The following is a 26,066-nucleotide window of genomic DNA, read 5'->3' on the forward strand; positions in this document are numbered from 1 at the left end:
GTCATACATTCTCTTCTTCCCGCAAGGCCATTTTTCAAGCATATCGATCCTCCCACAATCCTACAATTAAGAAAAGGGGCGTGCAGTGGGCCCCGCATCCCTAAACGGCCGTGTGCTTATCCATGGGCGGTGTTCTCCGGATCCGCGCACGGCATCGCCGGAACGCCGCACCGGGAAGGTTTCCGACACTTTTGTCCCAAGACCACAGTAAAATATTAACTACCCGCGGACGCGCATAACGACGTAGTTTATTCTCTAGCCTTGAGCTCTCAATTCCCTATATAGCAACGCCATCTATCCCTTAACAATTGGCCAACCCATGATAAATTGCAAAAAAGTTCTTAAAACGTTGCTCATACAGACATCTTCATCGCAATTGTCTTGTGAGGGTCATAGCCCTTGATCACAAAGTCCTCTGCCTTCCAGCCATCAATGCTCGCTCCCTTCTCGCGCGAGATCTCCAGCTCGGGGAACTCGCGGGGCTCGCGCTCTAGCTGGACGTTGAGCGCATCAACGTGATCGAGGTAGACGTGGGCATCGCCCATAACGTGGGTGAGGCTTCCCGGAACCAACTCACAGACATGCGCGAGCATGTGAGTTAGCAGCGCATAGCTCGCAATGTTGAAGGGCACGCCGAGACCCATGTCGCAAGATCGCTGGTAGAGCTGGCAGTGCAGGTGGCCCTGGGGCTTAGGCTCGTCACCGTTCTCTGAATCCCGCTTCTGGCGTGGGTATGAGACGTAGAACTGGGCAAACATATGGCAGGGTGGCAGGACCATTTTCTTGAGGTCGGCCGGGTTCCAGGCTGTGAGGATGAGGCGGCGGTCGTAGGGGTTCGTCCGCAGCTTATGGATGAGTTCGGCAATCTGGTCGACACCCTGTCCAGTGTAGTCTGTCTTGGAGTCAACATACTCGGCGCCAAAGTGTCGCCACTGGAAACCGTAGACAGGACCAAGGTCACCCTCCTCACGGTGAGTCAGGCCGAGGTTGTCGAGGAACTCGCGGGAGCCATTTCCATCCCAGATCTTGATGCCAGCCTCGCTAAGGGATTTGGATGAGGTGTTTGCCTCGATAAACCAGAGGAGCTCGGCGATGACGGCTCGTGTGAAGACACGCTTGGTGGTGAGGAGGGGGAGGACTGGGTTGCCGTTCTTATTTAGGGAGAACTTGAGGGGACGAGGAGCAAAAATCGAGTAGGTGCCGGTGCCCGTCCTTAGAAATTTGTTAGTGGATTCCCTCAGATCAAAGTTTCGAGGCAATTGCGTGGGTTGTGTTTTCTCCGCATCCACGTCGCATCGACAGGGAGTTGAGCTTGGAGAGGGCGACTCACCGGTCCGGTCGACGCTCGCCGCTATCGAGGATCTCGCGCACCAAATCCAAGTACTGGTGCTCTTCATGGTTGACAACAGGAGCCGAGCCGTTTGAAGGCTGGGCAGCGGGATTAGTTTGCGAGGCCGTCATTGTTGGGGTTGATGTAAATCGAATGCCGGACCTCGAGGCGGTTTGATTGATGAGTGTGACCGACCTTAATTGATCTGGGCGCTCGACGCGTCCAGGCGCGATCACACGCGCTCTATCCCCACCTTGACGCGCCCCAGCTGTGAGTCGGCGGGCCATAGTTTTGCCGCTGCCGGCCACGTAGAAATTACGTCCAGGTTTCCAAGCCAGGGGCCGCTCACGTTTGCTCAGAAACTGGCCTAGTGTGACTGCCGCCGCCGGTACTTCGGACGTCCAGTACATGTCCCATGTCCAAAGATCCGGAACCATCCCGCTAGAGAGGAATTCGCGCAAACCAACAGCGCATCGAATTTCCGATGACTGTATTTTATGCAGCGGGCTGCGCCATGGATGAGGTGGCCCCCATGCGATCCCAAAACAATTATCAACGCATACTTTAACGTGGTTGCGGAGCCAGGATACCAATATTGGCGACGACGCTGCTCAGGACCGGACTGAGACAGATGGGAGCATAACCAACTATCATTGGCCAGAACAGCCACTACCGACCAAGCGGGCGCTATAAAATGCCGACTGGGCCATATTTGAGCACACCATCACCGGCAGCGAGTACGGGACCGGCACTGCAGAATTGCTAGGCGCTGCAGGTCGCCGTCTTGGAAAGTACCAACATTGGTATGCCACCGTAGTCTAACAGCCCGGCGCCGGAGCGGCCATCTAATCAATCAGTCGATCAAGTTGCAGGACGCTAATTGGCATGGCTTTTCCTTCCAGAGCTGTCGAATGGCATGCAAAGGCCACCAAATGGAGCCGTAACGGGGCATTTCATGGGGGGCCTGCCCTGGATGGCCCGAGGAACCCCTCCAGGCCCCTCTCGGCCCCTCCAGGGACCCCCTGTCCGCCCCTGTGCCCCTCCAAGTTCCCCCCCCAAGCCCGCTCCGAGCCCCTCCAAAAATACGGCTGACGGTCCCTGTCTGGCCGCGTGCCGGGTCGGGTCCGGCGCACAGGCGATCTGATAACTGTGCTAGGCCTCTGGTTGGCCTTATACGGCCGAAAAGCGGATACCCTGATGTCACATGCATTCCCGATAAGGCGATAAGAAATTTTTGCTTGCCTTGATGGATGGCGCCCGAAAGATGCACCAGCGCTTTTTCATCCACTCATCCTGCATGTCCGTAGGCGATGGTTTTATGTCGCAGCCCACTGTCGTGACCCAGACAGCGTGGGAGGCACTGGTTTCGAGCCTTTGCCTAGGACCAAGGTAGCCCTCATTGTCTTAAAACCCCGTCTCCTCTCCTTCCCCAACGGCCCACTTTGCCTCGTCCCAGCTTGGTTGCGTGTCTCTCATCTCGTCTGTTGTCTCCCGTCCCTCCTCTGTCTCACCAGAATGCGCTGAGGAGAAAACGATCCGGCCGCGTTGCCCTCCTCCCTTCTCCAAAAGCCCTACTTTCCCGGTATCGGTGCGCACGCTGCGAAATGCCCTCCGTTTCCCCGCGTCAACTTCTCTATCCGTGTTAAGCTTCAGAGCTACACCGACATCTACAAGACTACCAAACGGACTACACACCTTGACCACTCCCGAGCAAACGAACCACCCCTCATCCCAAGTTTCCAAAGGACATATATTGGAACCCGCCATTCTCTAACGCTTACTGCCCTACTCCTCCTCTTTCCCCTTTCCCCTTTCACCCCCGTCTACCTCTCCCCTCGGTTGTCCTACCTCCCATGGATTCTGCTCCTGTCGCGGTCGACACCGCAAACATGACTGCGATCCCGGCTACTGAGCTTGCGCTCAAGAGCAAGACAGCTGCCATGGAGGCCATAGAGGATGTTGTCTGTGGCTCGGTAAGCTCCACCCTCCATAGTGTTGTTTCCTCTTGCTAACCGAGGCAGATTGCTGGAGCCGTAGGCAAATACATCGAGTACCCATTCGACACCGTCAAGGTGCGGCTACAGAGCCAACCTGATCACCTACCCCTACGATATAGCGGTCCTCTGGATTGCTTCCGACAAGCTATAAAGAGCGATGGGTTCCTGGGACTATACCGAGGTATTAGCGCTCCGGTCGTAGGAGCAGCTGCTGAGACGAGCAGTCTATTCGTGTTTGAGAGTATTGGGCGCGAGGTCATGTTCCTAACCGGATTATCCTCTCGGGAAAAGGGCCTGTCCCTACCCGACCTGTTCCTTACTGGTGCCTTCGCTGGCGTTTTTACTTCGGTTGTTCTGACGCCGATTGAGCTCGTCAAATGCAAGATCCAGGCTCCAATGGGAGATGGATCTGTAAGTACCCCGCTCCGCCCTCTGCCTGTCATCAGAGAAATCTTCCGCCACGAAGGGTTGAGAGGTTTCTGGCATGGTCAGCTCGGAACTCTGATTCGAGAAGCTGGTGGCGGCTCCGCGTGGTTTGGAGCCAAGGAGACGGTCACATCCCTGTTCTATCAACACAGAATCAAGGCTGCCACATCCGAGGCTGAAAGACGACAGATTTTAGCCACGCCTCTGCCCTTTTGGCAACAAGCCGTTGCAGGCGCATCGGCGGGTGTCTCATATAACTTCATCTTTTTCCCTGCAGACACCATCAAGTCGCGCATGCAGACAGTCCCACTGGGAAGTATGGGGGAGAAGCGAACATTCTGGAACGAGGGCGCCGCCCTGTGGCGGCAGCATGGAATCCGCGGCATGTACCGCGGCTGCGGAATTACATGCCTTCGATCGGCTCCAAGCTCTGCATTCATATTCATGATTTATGATGGACTGAAGGCACACTTGCCTTCCCACTAGAAATTTTTATAGGGAATTGGGCTCATTTCTTGCAGCGGGTATTTGAAAAAAGCTTTCTCTGGGGAGCCATGATATGCGTGGCATTTACAAGGCGTTCGACTTTTTTGGGTGTTTATTTTCTCAAGTATTAAAGGACAGGCAACGAGTTGGTGGATGTTGCACACCTGGGGGTATTTCAGAGCAAGGGATGCGAACAGAAAACGAATAAATGGGATAGACATGGCAATTTAGTACAGCGTAATAATGTTCAAAGACATTAGTCCATTTTGCAAAAGTTCCATACCAGGAGAGCTCTACTTCATTCTCAAACAATCCTCTACTGCTTCTTGGCCTCCGCTTTGGTTGACTTGCCGGACAAATCCCAGTTGTTCAAGTGGCCAATGCTAGCACAGAGGTATGTAGCAAAGCTCAGCCAGCCCAGGTAAGGGATCTGACACCAGCCAGCGACGGGGTCGATGGTGCTCCAGACATAAGTCAGATACCCGTTAACACCGATGAGTCCAATTATATCAACCGTCGCTGCAACGGGGCGGTTGAAACCAAAGAAGAGGGGGGTCCAAATGAGGTTGAGTCCAAGTTGGATTGTGTAGAGTGTCATGGCCTGCCTGGTCGTCCGGATGGTCTCAGGGGAAGAGAGAGGAGAGAGGCCATTGAATGTTGCACGATATGCAGCGTAACCCATTACACTAGAGTGATGGATCTCTGGTCAGCACTAAAAGATAAGGCGCATATTGGATGCGCGAGGCGCTCACCCATATAGCATGGTCCACACAGGGCCGAAGAGCCATGGCGGAGGGTGCAGATCAGGTTTCTTCAGACCAAGATATGTCTTTTGGGTCTCTATGTCGGCAGTATAATATGAGGTTAGTTAAATGGACTGCAATTTGGACGCAGGTAGAGGAAACTAACGCCTCGCGCTGAGGCCGACGGCAGTCCCCAGCCCAATGGGCAGCAGGACGGACACTGCGGGATTGAGAAAGACTGCAGAGGGCAATGTAAGGGCAGGGATGAAAGTTGTCATCTTAACAAAAGATCACTCAGCTGGTCGAAATGGAAAAAAAAATTACTTGAACAGGTGAAGATGGGCACAGATACAATGTATATGAAGACGAAGAGAGAATGAAGGGAAATGAGAGTTCACAGTTGGGACTCAATGACGTAATATAAGTATTCAGAGCTAGAATCTGTTCGGGGATATTATGGGACATAGCCTCAATACCAAGGCGCCAGGTGCGGGAGAGCCCCAATTCGGCCAACAACGTGGCCTGATGCCATACAATTCCAGATTTGAAGCGATCGTGAGCGAGACGGCGATCGAGTTTAATGGGGGTAGTCTACAAATAAATCAGAGGTGCCACACAATGGGGCGTCATACCCCTGTCAGACTGCACAAAAGATGGCACGTCTGCGAATTGCCTCCCTCATTTGGATTTGGATGCGGAGAATACCCGGCGTCATCACATCCAATCGACGCGTGAGCGATCGAGGAACCTGGCGTGGCTCGTGGCGCGTGGCTCGTGGCGCAAAAGTGAGGCGCGTATCTGATGCGTCTCAGCGCACGGGCCATTTCTTTAATGGACTTTCGCGACTTGGACGCGCCCAAACGCGTCCAACACGTCGTGCAGGCCGAATCCACGTCTGGCGCGCGGCTACGCCCTGGCCTGGGTACTAATGAATTCTCCATCCGGCCTTCATCATGCCCCATCCAACTTCCATCCCTCAGCTTCAGCATCGTACCTTCCAACAAGTGTCATTCAACCCATTTGTGCATTTGAACTGGAAGCTACCATCCTCAATCATGGCTCGATCTTCGTTAGGAAAGCGGACCCGGAGTGTCGATGATACCGGTAAGTCTCAGTCCACTCCAGGAAAGGGGAGGAACGAAAGAAGAAAGGAAACATCCCGGTTGCTAACCACAACGACGAAACAGATGCAAGCCCGGTTCAGACTCCTTCCAAGCGAAGCCGCCGCTTAGCAAAAACGGCTCCAGTATACAACGACGAGAATCAAGACCCTCAATCGCCCCTGGACGACAATGGCTTCAAGCCGCTTCCCATCATCCGACACTCTCCCTCCCAATCCTCCTCCATCAAGCAGAACCCCGTCACGCCTTCCACACCCCGACACCGAGATGCACTTGCCGTTCCTCCCACTACCCCCCGACATGCCGTCATGTCGGCAGGCAAGCTTTTCAAGCGATTGACTCCCCAGACACCGCTCTCGCCCAATACTATCCAGACCGTCTACCATTCTGCACGCCAACTCTTTGCTCGCGGTGCCGAGCCAGGCCAGTTGGTTGGCCGAGAGTCTGAGCGTGAACAGCTCACTACCTTCCTCGACCGGTGCTCATCGGCGACCCCCAATGGATGCCTGTATGTCAGTGGACCGCCAGGAACCGGCAAGAGTGCCATGATTACCGAGATGACTCAGGCCTGCTCAGAACGCGACAACGTGCGGGCCGCCTACATCAACTGCATGAGCATCAAGTCGTCAAAGGACCTGTACACCACGCTCCTCGGGGCCCTAGACCAGGCTAGCGACTTGTCCGAGGCCGATGCCGTTGCAGCACTGCAAGCATCCTTCGTGCCCAAGTCGAAGTCCAGCAAAGTCTTCCTCGTCACGCTCGATGAGATCGATCACATTCTCACCATGGGGTTGGAGAGTCTATACCGAGTATTTGAGTGGTCCTTGCAAAAGTCGTCTCGTCTCGTTCTCGTTGGGATTGCCAACGCCCTGGACCTGACTGATCGGTTCTTGCCTCGACTCAAGTCGAAGAACCTAAAGCCGAATCTTATGTCTTTCCTTCCGTACACAGCACCCCAAGTCAAGAACATCATCATCACCAGACTGAAGTCCCTGATGCCGGCAGGAAACGAGAGCTACGTCCCATTTATCCACCCTGCTGCCATCGAACTTTGTTCCCGGAAGGTGTCCAGCCAGACTGGAGATTTGCGGAAGGCATTTGAGATCTGCCGACGAGCGCTAGATCTAATTGAGGCCGAGACGAGAGGAAAGCACGAGGAAGAGGCAAGGGAGAAGCTTCTGCAGATGACACCCTCCAAGCGACCTCTCGGAGAGAACATCAATGGAGCATCCGGCAGCGGGGCACGAAGCGTCATCCAAATCATGGCGACGTCGCTTAAGGCACTCAATGCAGAGACAGCCCCTCGAGCGTCGATCGGACACCTCAACAAAATCACATCGGCTGCATTCAACAACGGGACTTCGCAACGACTCAAGGCTCTCAACCTACAACAAAAGGCCGCCTTGTGTGCTTTGGTGGCTTGTGAGAAACGAAACCGAGCAGCGGCCAAGATGGCCAATGGTCTGACCACGCCATCCAAGTCGAAGCTTATGGCGCCCACAGTAAAGGCCTTGTTCGAGGCCTACTGCCAGCTGTGTACTCGCGATTCAGTCCTCCACCCGCTGTCGAGCTCTGAGTTTCGTGAGGTGGTGGGCAGTCTGGAAACGCTGGGGCTGGTCAACGCATCGGATGGCAAGAGTGGCAGCTTCGTGACACCGCAGACACCCAGCAAGAGAGGTCGAAAGGCCGCCATGCCCAGCGGGGACGAGCGTCGGGTCACGAGTTGCGCTGGAGAGAAGGAGATTGAGTCAATTGCTGAAGGCGTTGGCGCGGGAATTCTCAAGACCATTTTGAGTGGCGAGTCTTTGGACTAGATGACAAGGTTATGAATGAGTGTGGCATTTTGCATTGTATGGCGTTTTTGGATTTGATGCGAAGGATCACGGTTGGGGAGTTGGATGGTTTCGGTTTGGCTTGTCTAATATTGCATCGCTTTGGGCTGTGTTGCATATGACCAGGGCGGGAATCCCTGGCGCATGATGATACCTCTTGTAATAGATACGGACGATGATGGTTCGAGGATGAAGCATCTATAGATGATGAAAAGATAGAACAAAAGAAAGAAAGAGTCAAAACTACATCTAATTTCATAATATGGTAACTTTCAGAGAGATTCCATCTTGGCGAGACCAATCCCAGCATCGCACTTTGAAGAAAGCTCCTAGTGGTAGGAGGCGACTAGGCCAATATTAGGTGAAGCTCATCTCGCCCCCTGACAGGCCAGCGCCTCATCCGAGTACAGTCGATTGGTCGAACCCCTGAAACCCTTCGACATAGCGCTCCCACCAACCACAGTCCTCCGTTCCTCCACGAGAAGTCCCTCTCATTATATTCGTGCCTGAGGCGCCGAAGCGGAAGGCACCGAAGGATCATCAAGGGTCCGGGGTGTTGTCCCGGAAAGCCAGACAAGCTCGTCGAGCCAACAACCAAGCTTTTCTTGGCGCGAGCGGCAACTTGTGAAGCCTTGGCATATGCAAGCCCCAGTTGACACCTGGCAGCCAGCCCCCAGAGGCGCAAGGCCACAAGTGGAGAGGTGAAGGAGACGAGACCAGCGGAATACGTGTATTCGTAAGGCAATGGTGGTGATCGACATTTAGGAGGAGGCACGAAACGTGGGCAGCGACTCGGGTCCTGCTAGCTCAGGGGTAGCATCCCACTGGCGGCGACGAGACAGTTAGTGCGGCTCCAGGGGCTATTTCCAGCGTTCTTTTGTAGCGCTTGAGCCCCTACTTACAGGCGTATGTACAGGCGTATGTACAGGCGTACAGGCGCACTGGAGAACGCCCGACGATGCCGTGGAAGGTAGCAGTGTACCACAGTGCACTGGGACGCTAATCGTGGCGCACGACACGGACTCCCGCTGGAGAAACTAACCTCCACAGAGGCTACGCTGCCCCCCCTCCATCCTCTATCGCTCCATCACTCCATCGCTCCATCGCTCCATCAGCGTCCGTCTCTTCGGCGGGCGGCCCTCCACCTCCGCCTCCACGCTTCAACCCCAATCGACGTCTCTCTCCCTCCGTCTCCTTCGCCTCCTCCACGCCCGCCTGCGCTTTCGCTTCCCTCTTCCCAATCCACCCTCCTTCCCACCGTTCCGGCGTTCCCTTTGAGCCGCGCCTCCGCCCAGCGACACGCGAGCCTGACTCGAGACGCGCCGCTCGTCCTCGACCCGTCGACGCCCAAGGCAGGCCCACGATCCACAATCCGCAATCCGCAACCCGCAACCCGCAACCCGGGATCTATCTACATCTGCGTCGTCGAGTGCGATCTCGACCTCGACCTCGACCCCGACCCCGGCCCTCATGCCTTCGGCATCGCAACTGGGAATGGGCAGCCGGTCGAGATCCTCTCCGTCGCTCTCCAACAACTCCACGTCTAGCTCCTCCACTGCTGCCGCCGCCGTCGCTGCCACATCCCCGTCTCCCGTCGACCACGTCGAGCCCCCAACGTCTACGGAGCAGGCCTCCTCCCCGGCTCCATCCACGACCTCCTCGCGCCCAGGCTTCTTGTCGCGTCTCAGCCTACCCCTCTCGCTCCGTAGCCGCAACCGAAATGTTACCGACTTTCACATTCGGCCGGAGGAGCCGCACCGGAGATACGGCGCCGGCGACCACGTCCGCGGCTCTGTTGTCCTAGCCGTAGTAAAGCCCGTCCGCATTACTCACCTCGTTGTGTCGCTGCACGGCTACGTGCGCGTCCTCAAGGACCCAACTTCGATTGCCAAGACCCAAGGCGCGACGGTGCTACCTCTGGGCGGTGGTTCTATGCAGCCGCGCTATCACAGCAATGGCCTTGCTAGTCTCTTCCAGGACGAACAGGTGTTGAGCGGCGAGGGGAGGTTAGAGCCAGGAAAGTACGAATTCGGCTTCGACTTGGTGTTTCCAGACAAGGGGTTGCCGAGCAGCATCGATGTAGGTTTTGAGTAGGCCAAACTGACTATGGGATCAATTACTAATGATCGCGTAGTTCGAACGAGGGACGGTTTCATACAACATTACTGCGACTCTAACAAGACCGACCTCAATCAACCCGACCACTTCGTGCGATCGGAAAGTAATGTTGGTGGAGAACATCGACATAGGATTGCTACCAACGCCCCCGCCGAGGACCATCTTTTTAGAACCCATATCCAAGCGCACACGGAGGAAGAAGTCAATCGTTCTAGACAAGGCTTCCATGCCCCCGACAGAGGTGACCGAGGTTCCCCCCGATCCGGATGATCCAACCGCCCCCGGTGCCTCCGACGACTCTCGCGACCCCACAGCCGACGCACGAAGCCCAATACAGAGCGACGTACGAAGCGAAGTCAGCGGAGATAGTGCCAGCACCGGCGTGAGCCGGAACGATCTTTCCCTGTCGCAGATCGGGACATTGACAGCATCTGCTAAGCAGCAGGCGGTGGACAAGAAGACCATTACAGCGACTGTTGAGCTCCTAAGAGGAGGTTGTTTACCGGGCGATGCCGTCACGGTGCGAATTTCAGTCCAGCACATCAAGCACGTCAAGAGCATGTCGGGTATTATTGTGACATTGTACCGACAGGGGAAGATTGACAGCTCCCCGCCAGCGTCATGGTTCAGCGACGACATGAGTAAGGAGGACCTTAAGCGGGCCGAGAGGGAGGACATATATCCACGATCGCGGACTGGCCTTGGGGGCCTCTCCCTATCATCATCGGGCTCCACGAGCATGTTTCGCAAGGATCTCGACCAGAATACAGCGCCTCTAATCATGGATCCGACTACCTTGCAGACCTCGGTAACGGTCTCAGTCAAGCTACCTGATGACTCGTTCCCAACGATCAAGAGCGTTCCGGGGGAGATGATCAGCTTCAAATACCTGGTCGAGGTTGTCGTCGATCTCGGCGGAAGATTAGCGAATCAACTGCAAGGCGGCCCCTCGTCCCGGTTTGGAACATTCGGCCATGGGAATTCAGAACCTAGCCCATTTGTGTATGGTCCGAGGAGGGGAATTAACATCGCTGATACATCACAACTACGACGCGAGAAGGGTGTCATATCGGTGTCGATGGAGACGTTGGTAGGCACAACGGACTCGTCGAGGGGTCGCAAGAGGTCAAGAGCATCGCCATCGTCACGAAGGATGGCTATGCCAGAGAGTGATGACGAGGACCCCGGCCGCACAGAGATAGGATATGTGGAAGATATGCCCTACGAATATCAGGCCAACGGTCAGCTCTCGCCTGTTGGCTATTTCCCGGCTCAAATGAACGGGAACCGTCATCCGCAACCTCACATACTCCCTCCACAGCCATACTCACCCCTATTACCGTCACACCCGTCACAACATTTACCACTAGGCCAGGGAGACTTCCAGACAGCCAATGGGTTCCCTCCACCCGCAATTCCTGCCTACGTTCCTCCACCTCAGATTCCAGAGCAGGATGAGCTCTCTGAGAAGGACCGGATTCGCCAGGCCGAGACCAGACTCTTACCAAGTGCACCTCCGGCAGCCGGGCCATCTAACAGCAATGACGATGACAATATCTACGATGCAGAAGACACTTCCCGAGCTCCGCCCCTCGAAGCCATATTCCGGCCTAATGATGCCGATGATGCCCCGTCGGCACCTTCGCAAGACGAAATCGCAAATGCAACAGCTCCCCCAGCCAACCGGTTGGAGGATAAGCAAGAGCAGGAGCGCCATCGACTGATGAACGAGGCCAGCGCGCCGCCCGAGTTCCCAGATGATGTCGACCAGAGGAATAGTGGTCCTTCGTCGAGAGAGATGGCCCCCGAGATGGCTCCCGATGCGGAGCCAAGTGCACCAAGTGCACCATTGCTCGACGAGTTGGATGATTTTCCGGGAATTGGCCCCGTGGCGGGCCCATCCGGAAGCGGCAGCCGTGGTAATGGAGAGCAATTGCCGGCCTATCAACGATGAAAAACAATCTCGGCTCTTTAAATACGTTTCAACAGGTGACGAGATATATATTCTGGGCAGAAGAGAGCTGTACGATTTGAAGCCGGTTGTTGGATAGTAATCACGATGGCGTTTTGGATATATGGGCAAGGAATGATGATGAAATATTAATACCGAGCGACTGCGAACAAGGCGTCATCCACCGTCTTGTCTGCGCCAGGGTTTCAAAAGACTATTATTAATCCTTCATATATTCTTCACATATCTATGTATGTTGACCAGATGAGTGGAGTCTTTACTCGATAGTGGTGGCGTGTCCAGGAGCTGAGAATCTTCCGATATCAATGTCACACCGCAATCCCCTCCAACACATTGCCTCTGAATACAGCCAGTCTAGTCTATTGAATACACAAGCAGGACTCTATGTCCTTGAGGGGTGATTGTTCATCCCATCCCATCCAATCCAATCGCATGCCCATCCTCGTTATTTTAGAATAGTGTACAACCCAACCGGTAGTTCAATGATCAGGCCATTTCCCCAAGGGATGACGAAAGAGTCAGGCGATGCCAGCTCCGCATCTCAAGCCGCGAGCCGCATCCAAGAAGAAGAAAAAAGCCCCGCACCTCCGGACACGGCGCCGAATTTCAAGGCGTGTGAACCCCTCCTCCGAGCCCGTCGCAAACCTACCGGTGAGGTTTTCAAATATGACGGCCTCCGGACCTCCGAGGCTACGAGCCTCTCCAGTGCGCAGGTTGGTCTAATGTCCCAACACAACGTCCTTGCCCTTCTCCCAGTTGTCGAGACTCTCCTTGATGTTGACCCAGTATCGCAAGCGAACGGCCTCGTGCTTGGCAGCGTCAACGTCATCATGCTGGAAGGCATACTCTAGGGCCTGCTCGCTGGCCGCGATGCGAGCATCATTCTCTCCCCGGGGGGTATCCAGGTCCTCTTCCGACTCGGCCTCGACAATCTCCTCATGTGCCTCGAGGACTACCATCAGCAGATCGGGCTCCTCGACCTTGAGCGCTTCGTCGTTGGCCACATCGACGCCGCGAAGGCCGAGCAAATACTGCGCGCGCAGGAGCGGGTTGGTGAGAGTCTTGTAGGCGTCGTTGATGCGGGCCGATATCGCCTCGGCGCGCACCTTGTTCTCGGCCGGGTGCATGTCTGGATGGGCGCGAGCCTGGAGGCGGAGGAACTCGCGGCGGAGGGCTCGAGTGTCTATGGGGAAGTGGCCTGTGGGCGGGGGTCCGTCAGGGAGCGTCTCGGGGAAGAGGTCATAATGCGTCTGAGGCGGCGGTGCCGGCGACGGGGAAGACTCGGCGGGCGCGGAGGTGCCGGCGGCGCGGCGGGCCTGGAGGAGGGCCGCGGACGGCGACGGTGATGACGAGACCCGAACGGCAGCTAGACGCCCAGCAGCGGAGGTGCTGATGCCGGCGGGGATCGCGACGGCGGAAGGGCGCGTCGTAGGAGACAGGGCGGCGAGGGAGGATGCTCGGCGAACTCGGAGACGACATCGGACACAAAGCCGAGAGACGTCGCGGGCGGCGACGGAAGCGATAGAGGGTCGCATGTTTGGGGGATATTTGGAGGGAGGAGGGTTTAGATTACGACGGCAGCAAAGAAAGACGCAGCAATCAATGCAGCGGGCGATGCATAAGAAGAAGGGCGGCAGCGCACCCGAGATCGAAGGGTGGAAATGCCGTGAAGGTCGGTTTATTGGAGCTCGAGACAGTTAATGACGACGGACTGTAGAATTATTTCACGGGTGTGGCTAGTGGGGTTGTGGCAAATGACGAGTGACTGGCTTCCGTCGGCTAAGGTAGAGAGAGAGTGTTGTGGCGCGGCGATTGTCCCTTGTGCCTTCCCGGTCGGTACATTTGAACAAACCGCCGGCGCCGGTGGTCGGACAATGGGAATATGGCGGCCCGAGAGGACGCAAAGGAAAACGAAAGGAAAGTGGGGGTAACGACGTGTGGCAAGCACCTTCCCTGGGACATTGGGGCAGGTTGGGGACGTTCTTCTGTGCGAAATCCGGGGTTGACCGCTTGCAAAGTGGTTGGTTACTAGCTAAGTCAGCGGCCGGTGCCCCATTAACCAGCAGATCGGACGAGGTCGGCGGGCGCGTTCGGCGTCCAGTCCGATGTGGTTGATTTCTCGACCGGGGCGCCGCCTATCGCTAGACTTCCAGCCTACCAGCCTACCAGAGAAGTGGTCCAATGGCCGGCCGGCCAAATCAACACGCTGGAATGGTCACGGTCAATCAGCCGTCTCTCGACTCGGCGAGGTGAACCTCAGGCGATCTCTGGCGACATTACGCTGTTGCGGAGGTTTTTGCTTCCTATTTCCGGACTTCAATTGCTGCAAAAACACGGCCAGACGCGACCAGGACATGGGTCGCCAGTAGCAGAGCGTTTCTCCCTTCTCACCGGTCCCCTTTTTTCACCCTTTTGCCTTCTGCTTCTTCTGCTTCTTCTTCTTCCTCTTCCTGTAGGCTGTCCGTCGCATCACGTCGCCGGGATTACCATTCCGTCCGCGGCGCAAAAATCACAAAGACGCAAAGGCGCAAAGACAGAGCGACAGACAGAGAGCCGCAGTTCACCCAACCCAACTTGCTCTCACTAACACTAGTCCCGGCCTTGCTCCATTCATCCATCCACCCATCCATTCATTATCCATCCATTATCCATCCCGCCCCCAAAGTCCCCAGCCAGCGTCTGTTCGGCTTCCACTCCCGCAGCTCAATCCTAGCTGTTCCCCCCAATGCAACGGGTCAGACGTCGCCGAGTCCCATAGATTCATCCTCTGCATCCAATTCTTACACAACGCAACAACTTCAACCTCAATCGCCACCGCCGCGAGATAGAGAGATAGAGGCCTCATCCCTCGGCCTCTCTGCCTGAGCTCTTATCTCAGCTCTGTCCCCTCTCCCAATCCCCCAATCGGTCACAAACAGAGACCATGGCGAAGGTCTTTGACGCCGCCGAAGGTACGTCTCCCGCGCGCCCAAAATACATATGCGCCCTCCAATAATTGCAACACCATGGGTCACGGTCCGCGATGCATGGTTCACGTTCACTAACAGCCACCGCCTTTTCTTCACAGTGGCGAAACACAACACGGCAGATAGCTGTTGGGTCGTGCTCTACGGCAAAGTCTACGACGTCACAGACTTCCTGCCCGAGCATCCTGGCGGCAAGAAGATCATCCTCAAGTTGGCTGGCAAAGATGCCACTGAGGAATATGACCCCGTCCACCCGCCGGGCATTCTTGAAGAGAACCTCAGCCCAGAGAACTTTCTCGGCACCGTCGATGAGGGCTCGCTTCCCCAGTCTGAGGTTGTCGCTGAGGACACCAAGAAGGACTCAGATGCGCCGCCACCGCTGGGTCTGCTCATGAACCTCGACGAAATCGAGGAGGAGGCCACTAAGCGCATTTCCAAAAAGGCATGGGCCTACTACTTCTCGGCCAGCGACGACCTAAGATCAAAGTCCTTCAACAACCTTGTCTACCAGAAGATCCTTCTGCGTCCCAGGGTCTTCGTCGACTGCACCTCCTGCGATCTCTCCACCAATTTCCTAGGCCACAAGGTCGGCATGCCCATCTTCGTTGCCCCGGCTGCCATGGCCCGTCTTGCCCATCCCGACGGCGAGCAAGGCATCGCCAAGGCCTGCGCTCGCTTCGGTGCCATGCAGATCGTCTCCAACAACGCCTCCATGACCCCCGAGCAGATTGTCGAGGGCGCCGCTCCCGGTCAAGTCTTTGGCTGGCAGCTATATGTCCAGAACCAGCGCGAGAAGAGTGAGGCCATGCTCAGGCGTATCAACGCCATGCGCGACCACTACAAGTTCATCACCCTGACTCTCGACGCCCCCGTTCCCGGAAAGCGTGAGCTCGATGAGAAGTCAAACTTTGACTTCGCTGATACCAGCCCCGCCAGCGGCGAGGCCACAGAGGCCAAGGGTGGCGTGGGACAACAGCTCTTCTTCGGCACTGCTGCCGACCTGACGTGGAAGACGACGCTCTCATGGTTGTCTGAACACACCGACCTGCCCATCGTGTTGAAGGGTTTGCAGACCCACGAGGATGTTTACCTGGCTACCAAATACCCTCAGGTCAAGGCCGTCATCCTGTCCAACCACGGCGGACGTGCACTCGACACGGCACCTCCGGCCATTCACACGCTGCTCGAGATTCGCAAGTATTGCCCAGAGGTGCTGACCAGGCTCGAGGTATATGTCGATGGCGGCATCAAGCGGGGAACAGACGTTGTCAAGGCTCTTTGCCTCGGTGCCACGGGCGTGGGCATCGGACGAGGTGCGCTGTTCGGCCTCGGTGCTGGAGGCCAGGCGGGCGTTGAGCGTGTATTAGAGAGTAAGTTTCAGCCGGGACGATCAAACCACAGCAGTCGTTTTACTAATACGCAAACCTATAGTTCTAGAGGGAGAGACATCCACTTGCCTGAGGCTGCTCGGCGTCAAGAACATCTCGGAGCTGGGCCCTAGATTGGTAAGACCCTCCCCCAGACTCCCCAGACTCCCCCATTCTTGGCGATCTCGACTAATTTTGGTCGGCAGATAAACGCTCGCAGTGTGGAGCGAGATATCTACGATGGCGATCCGGGGTTGGAGCGGAGAGGCCTGTGGTCGAAATCCAAGCTGTAAAGTAGAGAGCATCAATTTCAGATGTCAAACAGAGGCCTCGGCTTGCGGGTGAATACGCCCCACCCCTGGCCGACCGGCCGTCGCGCGACGGCGGTAGCTTTCGGACATGGCGCTGGGCTGGCGCCATGCAAGCCGGGTCTGCTACGCCGAGGGGCTGAGGTTTTGTGCGGCACATACGCAGAAAACGAGGCACCGAAGCCCCGAAAGCTGAGGGTTGGTTGCGAGGGGTCCGGATGAGAGCACCCACCGAGATAGAATGGTGTTGAATGACAAGATAGGTCAATGTTTTGTCAATGGCGCGAGGGCGAGGGACGCCCTGTGGCCAATTTTGTTTCTATTAGAGTATCCCGGTATAAGAATTGAATATGAAGACCACGGAGAAGTTGTGGATTTGATCAATTCATTTGCCAGGCCTGCGGCACAAATGGCTTTGTCGCAACGTATCAGGACTCACCTCCACTCACCCCTCAAACCCTCGTGAGAGACCGGAGCACACGCCTTATACCCGGTCGCCATCGATACGATTGGCCACCGGGATGGCCACCGGGAACCTTCCCCCCTCGTCGGAGACGTCCCATCGCGGGTGGAGGTACATGATCGTCGCGGACAAGGCAATGGTGGTGTCTGCAGGGACGGGGGTGTCAAATGACACCACATGCTTTCCAATGCCAGGAAGCAGCCCACCATGGCAATAATTACTTCGTATATTCCCCTGCTTCAGTTGGTGGCCATAGGCTAGCCAGCTGGCGAGCTGGTTGGTTTGCCTCCCGGTAGCAGAGTTGGGGCAGGGCGCAAGATAGAACAGCTGAAAAGCTTGGGTGGCTAGCGTGGCCCAGACAAATCTCGCTCCAGTTGTTTGGTGAGAGCCTCCCGTATCGAAAACGCCTCTCGAAGTTGGCACATCGAAGTTGAAGTGGCGTCGTACCGCATCTTTGACTGGGCGATTGATTGGTATTTTTGTTTGGCCACCATCCAACCTTAAAATGCGCAGGGGCGAGCGAGATTGGGCGGAAAGGCGTGGGAAGCGTGCGATGGTAGGTTACTGGCAACCATCAAGAGATTGTAGCCGTACATGCCGGCGTCTTGTTGGACACATAGGGGTTAGCTCCCTTGCCGCTCGTTCGGTGAGGGGTCAAATGTCGCGTGCAGATCGCCAACGAGACGTAAAAGACGCTTCCAACGACAGATATTGGCTTGGCTAATATTTTGTGGTGTCGAGTGGTTGGCTGTCGAGGCCGCCTCTGGTCCGCCGCATGCATCACCGTTTTCCTGCTTCTCATGGCGTTCTCCTCCCGCCACCCGTCGTATCGTTGATGACAGGTTAGCACGGCGTAGTTCTGCCTGCTGAGACCAGCATGTTCGAAGGATGGGATGCGCATCTGCCAGGGCGTGTAACTGCAGGATCAGATCACCGTAAGCCAGGCCGTCCGGTGCCTGGCATGTGAATCTTGGTGTTCCCGGCCTGACACACATCCACATCTCTGTTTCCTCTTGCTACAGTCACAGCCACAGCCACAGCGGCCCGGTGGCATTGCCCTAACCCTCGAAACCGCCCGGAAAGCCGCAAACAATTTCAATACGGCTTCGCAGCCCAGAGCCATGCCACCCACAACTGAAGAATGGCCAACTTTTTCAGTGACACATGACTGACAATATTGAGGGTTGCCACCTCCAGCCTCAACCCACTCGTGTCGCGCTTAAAGCGGCGAAAGGTTGCGCCCGAGATGCTATAAATTGCTCCCGTGCGTTGTCAGTTGCCAGTCAGAACCGGTTCAAGAGAGAGATCCCTTCGGCGGGGTCCTCTCCAGCCATGCCAAGCGTCGGACAAGGCGTCGACAAAGTTCTCGCGCTGTTCCCAGCTCGGCGCTTCTCCCGTCCGCCACAGAACAGGGGGGTGGCTTCACCGGCCAACACCCGTGGTCGCGAAATGAAGGGATGGGGCCACCCATGGTTGCTTTTTTCTTTCATGTGGGCGCGCCATCACAAGATGCCGAGGGACCTTGACATTCGCCAGAGGGGAGAGCGGGCGAGTGGACCGACTAGGGCATTGCCATGACCGGGGGAGCCCTGAAAGGCGCTCGTTCCCTCTACCCCAGAAGCGCGATGGACTCCCGATGGGCGCGAGATGGGCTCCACGCGGGGCAAACCTGGGGAATAGCGCCAATGGGCTTGTTCGGCGAATTGCCTCTTTTGGAAGGCGATGCCCGAGTAGAGATGCAAAGGAGCATGGGCGAGAAGATCATGGTGATCTAGTCTCTCTCTGGGCGCCCTCCGTGCCGTACGCGGGCTTGCGGTGCAGCTGGTTCGTTCCCCTTGCCGTGCAATGTAAACGCAGCGTCGTGCTACTTAAACTGTAGTCTTGTTCCCTTGCTTTTACGGCCGTGTGGTTGATATTTGGCTTGCCTCCTTTCGACTCCACGACATCCGACCGTCACATCCTCTGCCTTGGTTTATTTTTTCAGTCTTGCCCCTTGCCGTCGGTTGATCCTATACCCCCGGGGCGAGAACCCTCTCAGACACCGACAGACACAGACGCCCTTTATCGAAACCATGTCGGACAAGCCGGAGTACAACCAGGCCGAGAATGGCGTCGCTGTCAAGTCCAAGAAGAAGACCGTCGCACGACACTGTAAGCGGTTTTGGTGGGTATATGTTATCCTCTTCATCGGCTTTGTCGTAGTGGCTGTCCCCTTGACGTGAGTAAACAATCCCTCGGTGGACTCTTCGATGTTTCAGGAGAACTGACGCGCTTCCCCGTGACGTAGCATCTTCGTCATTGTGCCCAAGATTGCTCAAAGCAAGATGAACGCGGCTCATCTTGAGATCCAAGGCGTCAACATTCTCCAGACTGAGAGCAACGCCTACCACATGGAGATCAACTCCACCATCAAGACTGATGGGTCCATCAAGGCCAATATCGATGCCTTTGAAGGCGAGATGTACCTCGAGGACTATGAGCCGCACACCGCATTCGCGACTCTCCTGTTCCCGAAAACCAATGCCAACAAGCACCAAGTCGTCAACGTCAGCCAGGAGATCAAGATCACCGACATGACGGCTTTCACCCGCTTCAACGTCTGGTTCCACAACAACGAGACCGTACGGATCACCATCAACGGCAGGACAAAGGTCAAGCCACATGGCCTGGACCGCAAGTACGGCGTCACCTTCAAAAAGACCTTGACCATCAACGGCCTAAATAACTTCAATGGCACCGAGGTCACCGACGGACACATCTCGCTCGAGAATGACGACAACGGCCGCAACTTCAACGGCACCGCCAACATCCCCAACAACTCCGTCTTCACCCTGGACATTGTAAGTTGCCCACGTAATAATGACTCATGTTTGATCTTTTGCTCACCACCCCTTCAGGGAAATGTTTCTTTTACCAACTTCGTTGGCGACGAAAACGTTGGTACCCTGTATATCCAAGATTTGCTCCTCAAGCCTGGCGACAACGTCCTCAACATCACGGCGACCATGGATCAGCTTGCGATCCTCTCTGCTGTTCGCAAGAAGCCATACTGCAACACAGGTATCCTCCCATTTAAGTTGCTAGGCAAGTCGGTGGTGAACAATGGTGATGATCTGAGCTACTTTGCCGCCGCTCTTGCCAGCACCAACCAGACCGTTAATATCGACATCGGATCCATTATTAAGAATGACTTGGGGACCACGGTCAAGTGTGCGTAAGACTAGGCTGATGCAGTTGGTCGTATGCTGTCTATATTAATTTAGGTTGTTGTCGTTTTGATTTCCGGGAAAGTAGAGGAGACCATCAGGAAGGGCTTTGTATATGATTGCTGGTGCATCTTGCAGTGTATCGCGCGCTGGTAGGGCGGAGGTCGAGGAATAATATCAGACAGGTGATGGTCAAGCGACAGGCGCATTCGGATTCAAATGATACCTTGATGCAGATCATCACGTCGAGCCTAAGGGGCTACCGAAATCGAATGTTGAAATCGTCCTCTCTCATTTTTTGGGTATCATTCTTGGTCCACCTTTGTTCCTGAGCTCGAATGCATCTGCCGTGAATCCATCCAGTGAGTGCAAGTCTACGCTGGTCAGTCTCATTTCCATCCGCCCTTGCGCTTCTCGCCTCGAGATATTCCTCCAGACCCAGACGTGCTTCCGCCTAGAGGGGTCGTAGATGGGACGAAGTCAATGGCGGTTCTCCCACCGCTTGCTTTTTCGGCTTCCTTCTCCTTCGCGAACTTTTCCACACTTCTGCGGAGCTTATCCTTGAAAGCCCACTCTGGAAAACCGTTTGGATCCCAGAGATCGGTCGGCAAGGTCGTGGAATACTGATTTCCTTCATCAATCTCCACGAATGTCATGAGCTTGTCCATCAAACTAGGGTTCTTCAGCGCCGAGGACTGCTCCAACTTTGCGTTAAAATGCACGCCTTTCTTCTTCAGTTCTAGAAACTGGTCGAACTTCTTGTTGGCGCCTGGCTGTGGTGACCCGGGTGGTGACGGGGGGATGTCCATGTTGGGCACTGAGGGAAGCGTGAGGTCACGCAGCAGTGCTCGATTGGCAGAATATGGTGATGAAGGAGTCTGCCCTGAGGGATCTTCCTCATTGATCAAGGGCTCGCCCACCGGCGGAAGTGATGGCCCCAGGGGCACGGCATTTTGCTGTACTGGACCGATGACCACAGGGTCTTCCTTTCCTGCTGCTATTCTGCAGGTAAGCATCATAGGCAGCCATGGTTCTTTTTTTCTTTTTTAAATTCAAAGCCGAGACGTTCTATACATACCCGAGCCACCTGTCGCGGCTGAATTTGCGCTCGTGACCTTGTCTGCTGCAGGATCCGCGACCGTTGCCTTTGGTGGTGCCTGGAGAAAACCAACATCAGAACTCACCCTCAAGGTGGGGTTTGATTTATAAATACCTCGACGGACGCTGTCTTCTCAATCTCCTCCTCTTCATCGCTGCTGGCGTATTCAACTAGCCCGGCCATTTCTTCTTTTGAGGTGTTGTGGTGTAAGCTGATGATGTGTTTGTGAGAGTTAGGAGCATGAGACAATACGATACCGAGGCAGAACAAATCTATAACCATTCTTGGGTTAGCGCGGCTAGTGGTTCCTTGGTCGCGTCAGTGGGTAAACTTCGGCTTGGCAGCCCCAGACTTTTGATCATCGTCTAAATGTCGTGCCTCGCCTTGTAATGCGCCTTCTGCATTCTGACCACCCCTCATCTGCCCGTCTCATCTGCATCCATCCTCGTGAGCCGGCGAATCCATCGTCAGACTCCTTGTCCGTTGCTCTAGAGGACCGAACAGGCCCGAACAGGCTCTAGCTGCGCGCTACTTCGAACGTGGCTACGCGCCTTCGCTGGCACCACCAACGTCTTGGCTACGTTCACAAAAGTAGTACTCACCAACGTAGTGTCCTACTGAGCCTGCGAGACCGCAACAATGGCTCGGCCAAGAGACTCGCGCTCACCAAGTCCTGCAGGCAGTCCCAACAGCTCACGCCGCCCCCGCAAAGATGACGACCGACGGGACAGGGATCGCCGCGATGATGGGAGAGACCATCCTCGGGGCACGAGGTCGCGCAGTCCTGATGTGAGGAAACACCATCGCAACGCCCGCGGGCTCTATTCTGACGAAATGCTCCATGAACAGCCCCGATACCGCAACCGAGATCGTGATCGAGACAACAGAGATCGAGCCCGAGATCGCGACTACTACCACCGCAGGGACCGCTCCCTAGATCGACGAGACGATGACTACTACCGCGGCGGACGTCGTGACCGCCGAGATAGAGACCGGCGAAGGTCGCGAGACCGCTTTGACGATAGAAACCGATCGCCAGACCGTCAACAGAACCGAAGCCGAGGAGGCGACAGGGACTTCAGAAGGCGAGAGGATTCCCGCGACCGAGCGCGTGGCCACCGCGAAGGTACGGCTGACTCGCATGCGCGTAGCATTCGCGATGAGAGTCGCCATCAGAAAACACCAATGGGCGACAGCGGCAACGCGAGCAGCAACGAGGTTCGTCACTCTGACCGTCACCCAAGAAATACTCCCGTTGACAGAGTGCAGGCCCAAAAGCCAAAGGCGACCGCTTCCCAGGCCGAGGTTGACAAGAAAGCTGAACGACTCGCGAAGCTCGAAGCGTGGAAGAAAAAGAAGGAGATCGAGAGCCAGAAACAAAAGGAAGTCAACCCAAGCCAGACACGAAACCTCCTGGCTGAGATGGACATGAAGGCAAGTGGCGCCTCATCAAGAACAGTGTCCCCTGTCGTTTCCGCCGTTGCTTCACCTGCTACCAAGGATTCGCCAAGCGCCGCTTCCCCCGTGACACCTTACACTGGGAAGTTCGATCCCAAGGCCATCGCCAAGAAGTCGGCAGCTTCGCGGTCCCACGAAGCCGGAAAACCAGTTCTTGGGGCGTTTGGTGCGCAACCTGAGACGGTATCAGTAACTGTGAAACAAACAAGCACTGGTATGTCACTGTTCACTCCTCATATTCCGGTCACTGCTGACAGACAATATTCAGCCTCAGCCCTTCCCGCGAATCGACTCAAAGCCAGTGGTTTCGGCTTTACCAAGTCGCATGCAGAGAATGACAAGCTCCCCAGCAAGCGCAAGCTCGACTTGGACGAGGAAGATACCACGAAGCGAAAACTCACGAAGCTACCCGCCCTCCCGATCGAAACCGACGATACCCCTTACGCTGATCAGGATGAGGATGACGAAGAGGATGGAGATGTTTTTGCAGAAACTGAGGAGGAAGCAGCCGCCGCCGCTCGTGCTGCTCATGAGAAGCGGCTGCAGGCGGAGAGCCAGGCAGCCCAAAGCGAACAAGAGTCAAAGGCAGCCGAAGCTCAAACCAACGGCCAGGCGGCCACTAATGGTGAACCTGAGAAGCCCGCCTCGCCGGAACAAATGGATGTAGACGAGGGTGACGGTGTGGACCCGTTGGATGCGTTCATGGCTGATCTAAAGCAAACGGATGTCAGGAAGCCAGCCAAGGCATCTGTGACAGCCAAGGTTCAAGAGCCTGAAGCTTACTTCAGCGATGATGACTATGCGTTCAAGGCCAAAGAAGAAGGTGACGCCAATGCTTTCCTGGCGATGACGAACAAGCGGAAGAAGAAGGACATCCCGTCCATCGACTACACCAAAATCGAAATTGAACCTATCAGAAAGAACTTCTGGGTTGAACCAGCGGAGCTAAGCTCCCTCACTGAAGCCGAGGTGGCAGATTTGCGCCTAGAGCTAGATGGGATCAAGGTCAATGGAAAGGACGTTCCCAAGCCTGTCCAAAAATGGGCGCAGTGTGGTCTGACACGGCAAACCTTGGACGTCATCGAACACCTGGGTTACGAGAAGCCTACTCCGATTCAGATGCAGGCGGTGCCAGCAATCATGTCTGGTCGCGATGTTGTGGGTGTTGCGAAAACGGGTTCAGGAAAAACGGTTGCCTTCCTGCTTCCCATGTTCCGACACATCAAGGACCAAACTCCGTTGAAAGACACAGACGGTCCCATTGGTCTGATTATGACACCGACGCGAGAGCTGGCCACCCAGATCCATCGCGATTGCAAACCTTTTCTAAAAATGATGGGGCTTCGTTCGGTGTGTGCGTATGGAGGTGCCCCTATCCGGGAGCAGATTGCCGAGCTAAAGCGTGGTGCCGAGATCGTTGTCTGCACCCCAGGGCGAATGATAGATCTGCTAGCTGCGAACCAAGGCCGGGTAACGAATCTTAAGAGAGTCTCTTACGTGGTCTTGGACGAGGCGGATCGAATGTTTGACATGGGCTTTGAGCCCCAAGTCATGAAGATTTTTGCCAACATGCGACCGGACAGACAGACAATTCTCTTTTCAGCGACCATGCCACGAATCATCGACTCGTTGACCAAAAAGGTTCTCAAGGCGCCCGTGGAGATCACTGTGGGTGGCCGAAGCGTCGTAGCAAAGGAAATCGAGCAGATTGTCGAGGTTCGCGAGGAAACCACAAAGTTCTTGCGGATCCTGGAGCTTCTGGGCGACCTTTACGACCGAGACGAGGACGCACGCACACTGATATTTGTTGAACGCCAAGAAAAGGCTGACGATCTACTCAAAGAGTTGATGATGAAGGGCTATCCTTGCATGTCCATCCACGGAGGCAAGGATCAAATCGACCGAGACTCGACCATATCAGACTTCAAGAAGGGTGTCGTGCCCATTCTGATTGCTACTTCTGTGGCGGCACGTGGTCTCGACGTCAAGCAACTCAAACTCGTCGTCAACTACGATGCTCCAAATCACCTGGAGGACTACGTCCACCGCGCCGGTCGTACAGGGCGTGCTGGAAACACGGGTGTGGCTGTAACGTTCGTTACGCCGGAGCAGGAAAACTGTGCCCCTGGCATTGCAAAGGCGCTAGAGCAGAGTGGCCAGCCGGTACCTGAACGTCTTAATGAGATGAGGAAAGCCCACCGCGAGAAAGTCAAATCTGGAAAGGCAAAGGATACCTCTGGCTTTGGTGGCAAGGGCCTAGACCGGCTAGATCAGGAACGAGAGGCCGCCCGCCTCCGCGAGAGGAAAACGCACAAGGCGGAGGGCGAGGAGGAGGAGGACAAGGAGGAAAAGAAGGACGATGAGGAGAAGGCCGAGAAGGCACTGAGCGCTATCAGAGCAGCTGCGTCGGGTGTGCAGTCACGTGAGACGGCGAAGACGGAGCAGCCAGAGGTGAAGCCTGTGCAGCCCGTCATCCATGGTCCCACTGCGACTACCAAGGACAGCAAGGCGAAAGACCCGCTCGACAAGGTCAGTTCGGCTGTCAGTGCCATCAATAGCCGTCTGGGCAAGGCCGGCCAACTACGCGCCGGCCAGCCCATCGACAACAAGGGCCCGGATGCAGGAGCGTACCACGCTACGCTGGAAATCAACGACTTCCCCCAGAAGGCCAGATGGGCCGTCACGAACCGGACGAACGTGGCCAAGATTCTGGAGGCCACGGGCACCTCCATCACCACCAAGGGCAACTTCTACCCTCTGGGCAAGGAGGTTCCGGCAGGCGCAGAGCCGAAGTTGTACATTCTCATCGAGGGCGATACGGAGGTTGTAGTAAGTTCGGCCTTGACCGAGTTGACCCGGTTGTTGCGCGAGGGTACGATTGCCGCAGCAGATGCAGACAGCCGAGCCCCTGCGAGCGGCAGATACACCATTACTTGAGTCGCGCCATGGCCGAGGTTAGCCGATACGGAAGAGGGAAAAGTGCTGCGAATGACACCAACGGAAAAAAGAGAGCTACTGTATTGGGCAAAATTGTTCAACGGGCGTTGCGGCGGGAAAGGCGCAACTGGGCAACTCGCCATGTATAGGATTTCAAGGAGTTAATGGGTGGCGGATGTCTAGTAAAAGAAACAAAATCGTTATTCTCGCACGCAAGCAAAATGTCCCCTCTTAAGC

At 55.7% G+C, this 26,066-nt stretch overlaps 11 protein-coding genes across 11 annotated transcripts; 6 read left to right on the forward strand and 5 right to left on the reverse strand.

Annotated features, from left to right (window-relative positions):
• Positions 1-5: 5 nt before the first annotated feature.
• On the reverse strand, positions 6-1,761 carry BGZ61DRAFT_437498 (thymidylate synthase/dCMP hydroxymethylase domain-containing protein). Its single transcript, XM_046244132.1, has 2 exons — positions 1,331-1,761; positions 6-1,212 (listed from the first exon to the last, which is right to left on the reverse strand). Exons 1-2 carry the CDS (start codon positions 1,738-1,740, stop codon positions 354-356), a joined length of 1,269 nt encoding a protein of 422 aa, XP_046111820.1. The 5' UTR covers positions 1,741-1,761; the 3' UTR covers positions 6-353.
• Positions 1,762-3,219: 1,458 nt separating this feature from the next.
• BGZ61DRAFT_488588 (mitochondrial carrier domain-containing protein) lies at positions 3,220-4,239 on the forward strand (the record flags this gene model as incomplete). Its single annotated transcript, XM_046250121.1, has 2 exons — positions 3,220-3,303; positions 3,352-4,239. 2 exons carry the CDS (start codon positions 3,220-3,222, stop codon positions 4,237-4,239), a joined length of 972 nt encoding a protein of 323 aa, XP_046111821.1.
• Positions 4,240-4,478: 239 nt separating this feature from the next.
• BGZ61DRAFT_437503 (TspO/MBR-related protein) lies at positions 4,479-5,407 on the reverse strand. Its single transcript, XM_046244133.1, has 3 exons — positions 5,149-5,407; positions 4,992-5,079; positions 4,479-4,925 (listed from the first exon to the last, which is right to left on the reverse strand). Exons 1-3 carry the CDS (start codon positions 5,258-5,260, stop codon positions 4,556-4,558), a joined length of 570 nt encoding a protein of 189 aa, XP_046111822.1. The 5' UTR covers positions 5,261-5,407; the 3' UTR covers positions 4,479-4,555.
• A 630-nt stretch (positions 5,408-6,037) lies between these two features.
• Positions 6,038-7,917, forward strand: BGZ61DRAFT_470526 (P-loop containing nucleoside triphosphate hydrolase protein; the record flags this gene model as incomplete). The annotated part of the gene is made up of 2 exons (XM_046248087.1): positions 6,038-6,086; positions 6,170-7,917. The coding sequence occupies 2 exons, from the start codon at positions 6,038-6,040 to the stop codon at positions 7,915-7,917; spliced, it is 1,797 nt and encodes a 598-aa protein (XP_046111823.1).
• A 282-nt stretch (positions 7,918-8,199) lies between these two features.
• On the reverse strand, positions 8,200-8,709 carry BGZ61DRAFT_437506 (uncharacterized protein). Its single transcript, XM_046244134.1, has one exon. The coding sequence runs from the start codon at positions 8,694-8,696 to the stop codon at positions 8,430-8,432; it is 267 nt and encodes an 88-aa protein (XP_046111824.1). The 5' UTR covers positions 8,697-8,709; the 3' UTR covers positions 8,200-8,429.
• A 696-nt stretch (positions 8,710-9,405) lies between these two features.
• On the forward strand, positions 9,406-12,007 carry BGZ61DRAFT_337528 (uncharacterized protein; the record flags this gene model as incomplete). Its single annotated transcript, XM_046239054.1, has 2 exons — positions 9,406-10,014; positions 10,070-12,007. 2 exons carry the CDS (start codon positions 9,406-9,408, stop codon positions 12,005-12,007), a joined length of 2,547 nt encoding a protein of 848 aa, XP_046111825.1.
• Positions 12,008-12,744: 737 nt separating this feature from the next.
• Positions 12,745-13,560, reverse strand: BGZ61DRAFT_470528 (uncharacterized protein; the record flags this gene model as incomplete). Its single annotated transcript, XM_046248088.1, has 1 exon — positions 12,745-13,560. One exon carries the CDS (start codon positions 13,558-13,560, stop codon positions 12,745-12,747), a length of 816 nt encoding a protein of 271 aa, XP_046111826.1.
• Positions 13,561-14,808: 1,248 nt separating this feature from the next.
• Positions 14,809-16,876, forward strand: BGZ61DRAFT_7655 (FMN-dependent dehydrogenase-domain-containing protein). Its single transcript, XM_046257072.1, has 3 exons — positions 14,809-16,361; positions 16,423-16,496; positions 16,565-16,876. Exons 1-3 carry the CDS (start codon positions 15,005-15,007, stop codon positions 16,649-16,651), a joined length of 1,518 nt encoding a protein of 505 aa, XP_046111827.1. The 5' UTR covers positions 14,809-15,004; the 3' UTR covers positions 16,652-16,876.
• Positions 16,877-19,048: 2,172 nt separating this feature from the next.
• On the forward strand, positions 19,049-20,536 carry BGZ61DRAFT_7705 (uncharacterized protein). Its single transcript, XM_046257081.1, has 3 exons — positions 19,049-19,347; positions 19,417-19,969; positions 20,027-20,536. Exons 1-3 carry the CDS (start codon positions 19,202-19,204, stop codon positions 20,345-20,347), a joined length of 1,020 nt encoding a protein of 339 aa, XP_046111828.1. The 5' UTR covers positions 19,049-19,201; the 3' UTR covers positions 20,348-20,536.
• On the reverse strand, positions 20,469-21,676 carry BGZ61DRAFT_7669 (HCNGP-like protein-domain-containing protein). The gene is made up of 2 exons (XM_046257073.1): positions 21,549-21,676; positions 20,469-21,492 (listed from the first exon to the last, which is right to left on the reverse strand). Exon 2 carries the CDS (start codon positions 21,352-21,354, stop codon positions 20,725-20,727), a length of 630 nt encoding a protein of 209 aa, XP_046111829.1. The 5' UTR covers positions 21,355-21,492; positions 21,549-21,676; the 3' UTR covers positions 20,469-20,724.
• A 155-nt stretch (positions 21,677-21,831) lies between these two features.
• On the forward strand, positions 21,832-26,044 carry BGZ61DRAFT_7650 (P-loop containing nucleoside triphosphate hydrolase protein). Its single transcript, XM_046257071.1, has 3 exons — positions 21,832-22,652; positions 22,704-23,106; positions 23,161-26,044. Exons 1-3 carry the CDS (start codon positions 22,074-22,076, stop codon positions 25,827-25,829), a joined length of 3,651 nt encoding a protein of 1,216 aa, XP_046111830.1. The 5' UTR covers positions 21,832-22,073; the 3' UTR covers positions 25,830-26,044.
• The last annotated feature ends 22 nt before the right edge of the window (positions 26,045-26,066 follow it).

This window comes from Ilyonectria robusta (genome assembly GCF_021365365.1).
Source record: "Ilyonectria robusta strain PMI_751 chromosome Unknown BGZ61scaffold_1, whole genome shotgun sequence".
NCBI classification, from domain to species: domain Eukaryota; kingdom Fungi; phylum Ascomycota; class Sordariomycetes; order Hypocreales; family Nectriaceae; genus Ilyonectria; species Ilyonectria robusta.

What these genes read in the sequence shown, in the direction of transcription:
- BGZ61DRAFT_437506 (XM_046244134.1), bottom strand. Translation starts at nt 8,696, where the DNA reads ATGTCGATCACCACCATTGCCTTACGAATACACGTATTCCGCTGGTCT.
- BGZ61DRAFT_437503 (XM_046244133.1), bottom strand. Translation starts at nt 5,260, where the DNA reads ATGACAACTTTCATCCCTGCCCTTACATTGCCCTCTGCAGTCTTTCTC. An exon ending in CGTCGGCCTCAGCGCGAGGC is followed by an intron (nt 5,080 to 5,148) that starts GTTAGTTTCCTC and finishes CTGCCGACATAG; the next exon opens with AGACCCAAAAGACATATCTT. An exon ending in GTGTGGACCATGCTATATGG is followed by an intron (nt 4,926 to 4,991) that starts GTGAGCGCCTCG and finishes CCATCACTCTAG; the next exon opens with TGTAATGGGTTACGCTGCAT.
- BGZ61DRAFT_7669 (XM_046257073.1), bottom strand. Translation starts at nt 21,354, where the DNA reads ATGATGCTTACCTGCAGAATAGCAGCAGGAAAGGAAGACCCTGTGGTC.
- BGZ61DRAFT_437498 (XM_046244132.1), bottom strand. Translation starts at nt 1,740, where the DNA reads ATGTACTGGACGTCCGAAGTACCGGCGGCGGCAGTCACACTAGGCCAG. An exon ending in GGCGAGCGTCGACCGGACCG is followed by an intron (nt 1,213 to 1,330) that starts GTGAGTCGCCCT and finishes CAAATTTCTAAG; the next exon opens with GACGGGCACCGGCACCTACT.
- BGZ61DRAFT_7705 (XM_046257081.1), top strand. Translation starts at nt 19,202, where the DNA reads ATGTCGGACAAGCCGGAGTACAACCAGGCCGAGAATGGCGTCGCTGTC. An exon ending in GTAGTGGCTGTCCCCTTGAC is followed by an intron (nt 19,348 to 19,416) that starts GTGAGTAAACAA and finishes CCCGTGACGTAG; the next exon opens with CATCTTCGTCATTGTGCCCA. An exon ending in CCGTCTTCACCCTGGACATT is followed by an intron (nt 19,970 to 20,026) that starts GTAAGTTGCCCA and finishes CCACCCCTTCAG; the next exon opens with GGAAATGTTTCTTTTACCAA.
- BGZ61DRAFT_7655 (XM_046257072.1), top strand. Translation starts at nt 15,005, where the DNA reads ATGCGCCCTCCAATAATTGCAACACCATGGGTCACGGTCCGCGATGCA. An exon ending in CGTTGAGCGTGTATTAGAGA is followed by an intron (nt 16,362 to 16,422) that starts GTAAGTTTCAGC and finishes GCAAACCTATAG; the next exon opens with TTCTAGAGGGAGAGACATCC. An exon ending in CGGAGCTGGGCCCTAGATTG is followed by an intron (nt 16,497 to 16,564) that starts GTAAGACCCTCC and finishes TTTGGTCGGCAG; the next exon opens with ATAAACGCTCGCAGTGTGGA.
- BGZ61DRAFT_7650 (XM_046257071.1), top strand. Translation starts at nt 22,074, where the DNA reads ATGGCTCGGCCAAGAGACTCGCGCTCACCAAGTCCTGCAGGCAGTCCC. An exon ending in GCAACGCGAGCAGCAACGAG is followed by an intron (nt 22,653 to 22,703) that starts GTTCGTCACTCT and finishes GACAGAGTGCAG; the next exon opens with GCCCAAAAGCCAAAGGCGAC. An exon ending in TGTGAAACAAACAAGCACTG is followed by an intron (nt 23,107 to 23,160) that starts GTATGTCACTGT and finishes GACAATATTCAG; the next exon opens with CCTCAGCCCTTCCCGCGAAT.